We start from the raw sequence: 6,219 nt of genomic DNA on the forward strand, positions 1-6,219 counted from the left end.
AAACCAAAGTTTGTCACACAATAGTCATTTGTAGTTAAAATGTTCTCCATTTTGAGGGGTTCTTTTGAGGGGTTCTCCATGATGGCCCCCATGTCAAATATTGCTAAAATTGCGTTAGACTTCAAAGTGAAAGTATGGGGCACGCAGGGGGTTAACAGTCACGTGGTGTCGACCAACAAACGCGCAGCCTGTGAGTTTGTGTGTATACGGTGGCCCGTGGAGAACAAAGAAGCATCGAGGCGGTATTTAAAGCGGAGTAAGTCTGCAGCGGACGACTTGAAGCGGCGGCCAAGCGCGCGTCACGACGAGCTGCAGCCAGCCGATATGCGGACGAGCGCGCACGCGTCCGGCGCCCTCCTCTGCCGCTGGCTCCTCATCCTCACGCTCGCCGTGCTCGGGCCCGAGTACGCGCGCGCTGCCGCCGTGCGCCAGCCCGTCGTCACTGGCCACCACCACAAAGCGACACCGGTGAGTTGTTGTTGTTGTTGTTTTGGACCTGACATGACTTCGGTGACGTGCGGTGAGGTTCATGGTTGGTGAAGCACTGACTCCTTAAGAATCGGGTTTACAAGTTAATGGACCCAAAAGGATCGCTTATTCAATTGGGTGCGCGTGCGCGCACGCACACGCACACAGTTTGTGGCCTTACCTTTATTTGTAGATAAAGTCCATGCGCCTATTCTTCCCCACACAAATCTGCTATTTTGTTGTAACAATCCTTATTTTCCTTTAGTTTAGGCACCTTTAATTTAATTTCTTTCTGTCATAAGTTTGAGCGACTAGCTTTTCACTACTGCATTTCTCAAACATACGTAGCTACAGCAGGGGCTTGTCTAACATCACTTCCAAAAATGCCTCCTTCACTTCACTTTTCGCTACCTAGCGCAAAAAAACCGACATCTGTGTTTTATTTGTGACATCCATTGTCTCGTCTACCTCCAGCAAAAAAGCAGCATTTATCACCTGTTGACTCACGTACGCCCCCTTCAGTGCGGCAGAATACTATCTGCCTCAACCTGTGCCCTTTTACTGTAGTTGTATGTCCATTATCAAAAAAAAATAATAAAGCGTTTGCCCTTTGTATTTGAACAGGAAATATCCAATTTCAGCAATTTTGACTATAAAAATGTTCAGAATTAGTTCTATATAGAAATCAATTGACAAATAATATTCATTTGTACTTGTCAAGATGACAGGTGAGGCAGAGCCTCCCCTGCCTCCCCTGACCGCACATCCTTGGTGACAGTAAGATGGAAATGACAGGCGGCTAACAATTGCTCATAAGTTTCATGACATTTAAATTTCCTTTTTTTTTTATGTTTAAATGACAGAAAAAAAAGTGTCACAAGCGGTTGTTTTCCCGGAGTGTGTTATTGGGGCGCGCGTGCTGTCCCTGCCAGGATCACCCTGTTATGTCTGCCGCGTGTTGACAGGCCCGTGCACGCCTTGCGCAGCAACGTTACACGCCGTCTCCGGTTACAACACACGCGGGCTTTCCCTGGCTGTCAAATTATCATCGTTGCATATTTGAGGTGTTTTTTTATTTTTTTTACAAATAGTTATTCTTACTTTTTGTGTGTTAAACACTTATTATATTTTTTGTCTGACTTTCTGTGTTACTTTTAATATGTATTTTTTATCATAATTTGTGATAATTGTTTTTGTCTTATATTTTCGGGGTTTTCAAGTTTAGATGATTTCTTGAGTTTTCAAAAATGTAAAGACTCCGATTCAGAAACTAAAAAGGCACATGGAGACTGTGGCCATTGATCACGCTAGCCCGCGCTAGGTGTGTAAAAGGTAGCGATGTCTGTTCACAGAATCAATTATTTCAATCAATTTGGACTTTCCAGCCGCAGCATCATCCAAGATCTAAGCACTTCCCATGTGACCTGATTTCAGGTGCCACTCAAGACTTGCAATGCATTCGTGTGCGGACTTGCTTGCCGCCGCATCTCGCTCCGCAGACTGGATGTTTTGCAACTCGCATGCTGTAACACGATTAAAAAAAGACAGCCGCTCTTGCCCGTGTTTGCTCGCTCAGCAGAAAGTGTCAGGTTAATGGTTACCTGGCGCGGGGCCAAACACAGACAGCAACAGCAGCTGAGTCTGCCCAAACAGATCTGTGATGATCTGCATTTTTGTTTCAGCATCAAATACTTTCTTAGTGTGATCTTTGAGTTTATCTCGCAAACCCGCCAGGATCAGTCCATAATTTCTCCTTCTAACACTTAACCCGCCTTCTTAGCACTAACTGGCTCCAACTCATGGTCGCAGGTCTCTACCAAATTTCCTGAGCTGAAGAAGCGAGTCAAGCTCCCTCAGGTCCACAATCTCCTCAAGGATGCCGTGCTGTCAAACGGCACTCTGAAGCCGGGGGAGCGTCCCCGTTGCGGAGTTCCTGACTTTCCTGGCAGCCAGCGGACACGTCTCCTACCACCAGGGTACCGGCGCAGACGCTTTGTCCTCTACGGGGGACGCCTGGACAAGAATAACCTCACCTACAGGTTTGATGCTCTTCATGTCTAATCGGGTGGCTTGGGTTGGTGATTTTAGTTTGACACCACTGAGTTTGGCATCAAGTTAAGACGGCGAGCTAAAGAGTTAGCCATCAAGTTAGCTAGTTACCATTGGATGGCAAGTTTGAAGGCGAGTCAGACTACGAGTTAAACAGTACGTTAGCAAAAATGAACAACAAAGTGAGTGAATTGTAAGCAATCAGGAAACTAGACCCCAAGTTCAACAGTGCGTTTCAATGATCATCATATCACTTGTGTATTTATCCAAAGTCCCATCAAACTATTTTATGCCAATGTGAATTGTGCAAAGCGTCTTTGATTGTCCAGAAAGGTGCTCTATAAATGTGATGCACTGTTGCTACGTATTATTAGGCCTCATAACAACTGCGAGTAAATTGTGCCTAGTCCAATGAAAAATATGGTGGTGGCTGTTTTTGTCAGGATCGTGCGCTTCCCGTGGCAGATGGACGAGGAACAAGTGAGACGCGTGTTTCGTGAAGCTCTGAAGATTTGGAGCGACGTGACGCCGCTCACTTTCACCGAGACCCACGTCGGCAAAGCTGACATCCGCATCGACTTCGCCAGGTACCCGAGCAATTGTGATTTCCCAGTAAACACTTCCTGGCTAGGACGTCGTGCCACTGTAACGGTGCCGTCTCACTGACAAATACCTTATTTAATGTGGTTTAAACCATAGTTTAAAATGTTTACCTTAATTACAACTTAATTCTCATTCAATCATAATTATTATTTTACTCTGAATATTTTGGGTATAAGATATCATTCTGGTTTTCTTTTTTTCTCCCAAAAAATAGATTTTGTGATAGAATTCAAACAGTACAAAATAACTGCTGTTAGTTCAGTTTTTCTTATAAGTTTTTTTCTCATAATATAAAACAAATTCCTGTATATTTGTGACATGCTTTAAATACAGACAAAATCTTAAACTTTTTTGTTATTTTACTGACTCACAGGTACTGGCACGGTGACAACCTCCCATTCGATGGCCCGGGTGGGATCCTGGCTCACGCCTTCTTCCCCACAACACGTCGACAAGGAGATGTCCACTTTGACTACGACGAGGCCTGGACACTCGGAAACCACATGGGTCAAACAAACAGCAGCAACATTAGTCATGCTAATGATCATCATGCTAACAAACACCATACAATGACACTAACAGTCATACGTCTTTTCTATAGGTACGGACCTTCTCCAGGTGGCGGCTCACGAGTTCGGCCACGTCCTGGGCCTGCTTCACTCGAAGGAGCCCGGAGCCATCATGTCCGCCTACTACTCTTTCTCGTATCCGCTCAGGCTGAGCCTTGACGATCGGCGCGGCATTCAGTACCTGTATGGAACGCGACTCCGGACGCGCCCCACACCGCTGCCCACTACACCGCTGCCGCCTCCGGCACAGTCCCATCCCGAGACAAACGAGATCCTCCCGCATGTGAGTTAATTTACCTTATCGTGGCTGCGTTAGCAATATGCTAAGATACACGCTATTGCAGTACCCTTCAGGTAAACTAAAGCTGGAATGACATGCTGCCAAGTAAACATGCTAATAGGTAAACAAGTAGCAAGGCAAGTATGCGAGATCGTAAATACGTTAGCAATGCTTTTGAATATATCACGTTGGCTAGTTAACAGGCTAATGAATATTCATTGTGCAGGTATAAATAGAAAATTAGCCACACCGGCGAGCATGTTATTAAACAAATAGTTAGCCAAATGTATTACTTCAGCTTTACTCGCAAACATTGAAGGTTAGCCATGCTAACAGTTTGCCAGCCGCGGAGGTGTTCAAGCTAATCAATGTACGTCAGCTGCATTTTACAGTTTGACCGATGTGTTGTTTCGTTTAGCCCGACGCGTGCCAGACGGATTTCGACGCGGCGTCCATGATCCGTGGCGAACTTTTCTTCTTCAAGTCGGGATACGTGTGGCGCATCCGTGACGGCCATCTTGAAAGCGGCTATCCCGCCTTAGCGTCACGTCACTGGCGAGGGATTCGCAACAATGTAGACGCCGCCTTCGAAGACAAAGCAGGCAACATTTGGTTCTTTCAAGGTACGCTTTAATCAATTCATGCCATGTTGTAAGAAACATTTCAAAGACATGAAATACAGTTTAAATATTATAATTCAAATAACTAAAACGGAATATAGCTCATTTTGGGCCCAATGAACGGTTTTGAAATTTCGTTCGAGGATATTTTCTCTTCTTGTAGGTGACAACTACTGGGTGTTCGACGCCCAGATGCAGGTGCGTGGGCCCGAGTCCGTACGGGCCCTTGGGCTGCCCGAGGCGGCCGTCCGGGCGACGCTGCGCTGGGGTGACGACCCGGACTTCAACACCTACCTGTTCGGCTCGGGCAACTACTGGCGCTTCAGCCCGCAACACAATCGCCTGGAATCGCCGTACCCGCGAGCCATGAGCGACTGGGGCGGCATCCCCGCCGACGTGGACGCCACCTTCCGAGATGCTTACGGTACAAGCTAAATGTTGCAGTACAAATGTTCAGGACCATACGCAAGTTGTTTTTGGATGAGTTCTATTTTGTTAAAAAACGCGAACACTATTTAGCGCGTAAAACGAGATTGGTGCTTTGATTGGGTTACAATTCGTTAGGCAACAACAAGGCTAAACCAATAGCGCCATTGCTGAGAAACTTTGGGCGGTACTATGACATCACTGTTGATAAATGGATTCCGATAACAGTTCCCAATTCAATGAGAAAAAGCAGAATTATTTGGAAAGAAATGCTCATTCTTTCCGTGTAATGCCTTACAATCGGTTTTGAAACGACAATGCCTTGTAGTGCCGTTTGAATTTTAATGCCCTAAAGATGCTCGTATTTGGATTGGTGTGTAACGCTAAGAACTAAATGTTGTTCGACAGGCTATGCTCACTTCATCCGCGGACGGCAGTACTGGAAATTCGACCCAGTGGCGATGAACTCTCTGGAGGGTTACCCCCGCTACGTGGGCGTCGACTTCTTCGGCTGTCGAAACGTGTGACCGCCATCAGGCTGCCGTCTCCCAATCCCCCGACCCCAGGCGCTCCCACATTGATGTCCAAAGGCGTCATTTGACGCCGTCTGCAAGCCAAACGCACTTCCATCGGTTTCCGGGGTCAAGTCAGACACCTTGGCCTCGCCGTCACATGTTCGAGGATCGCGTTCGTGTTTGTCGGTGCAGGTCACTGACGAGCGCTTGTTACGCGAGAGTCACATGTTATGAATTTACCCATTAACAATTAAGGTACAATTTATGATTATTGTCGTAATGATATTGTATATTTATACACAAACATTTTTTGTAAATATAATTTTCTTTTTTTTACTAATTTTGCTACTTAATCGTAAACACGTGTTCAGAATGTTTGAACAGTTTTTCAAAATAAAACAACTTTGAAACTAAATATTTTGGCTTGAAACTTGCATTTGTAACCCTACTTTCAAACCATACTGCTGTTTGGAAACCCTACTTTAAAAAATTAAACCTACTTTAAAACTCTACCTTAATCCTTTGTTTTAAGGTATTTTAAAGCCTCGCTTGAAACCCTAACCCTATTTTGCAACACTAGTCCTACTTCAGAACCCTACTTTTAAACCTGAACACTATTTTAAACACCACTTTGAACCCTAACCTAATTAAAACCCCTATTTTGAAACCCAATTGTTCTTTGAAACTCA

General features: G+C 45.3%; 1 protein-coding gene across 1 annotated transcript; it reads left to right on the forward strand.

Moving 5' to 3' along the window:
- The first annotated feature begins 199 nt into the window (after window positions 1–199).
- On the forward strand, window positions 200–5,945 carry mmp11a (matrix metallopeptidase 11a). The gene is made up of 8 exons (XM_061279172.1): window positions 200–468; window positions 2,278–2,507; window positions 2,961–3,104; window positions 3,494–3,627; window positions 3,722–3,972; window positions 4,388–4,592; window positions 4,753–5,013; window positions 5,424–5,945. The coding sequence occupies exons 1-8, from the start codon at window positions 325–327 to the stop codon at window positions 5,540–5,542; spliced, it is 1,488 nt and encodes a 495-aa protein (XP_061135156.1). The 5' UTR covers window positions 200–324; the 3' UTR covers window positions 5,543–5,945.
- The last annotated feature ends 274 nt before the right edge of the window (window positions 5,946–6,219 follow it).

Source organism: Syngnathus typhle, linkage group LG5, assembly GCF_033458585.1.
Source record: "Syngnathus typhle isolate RoL2023-S1 ecotype Sweden linkage group LG5, RoL_Styp_1.0, whole genome shotgun sequence".
Classification (NCBI taxonomy): domain Eukaryota; kingdom Metazoa; phylum Chordata; class Actinopteri; order Syngnathiformes; family Syngnathidae; genus Syngnathus; species Syngnathus typhle.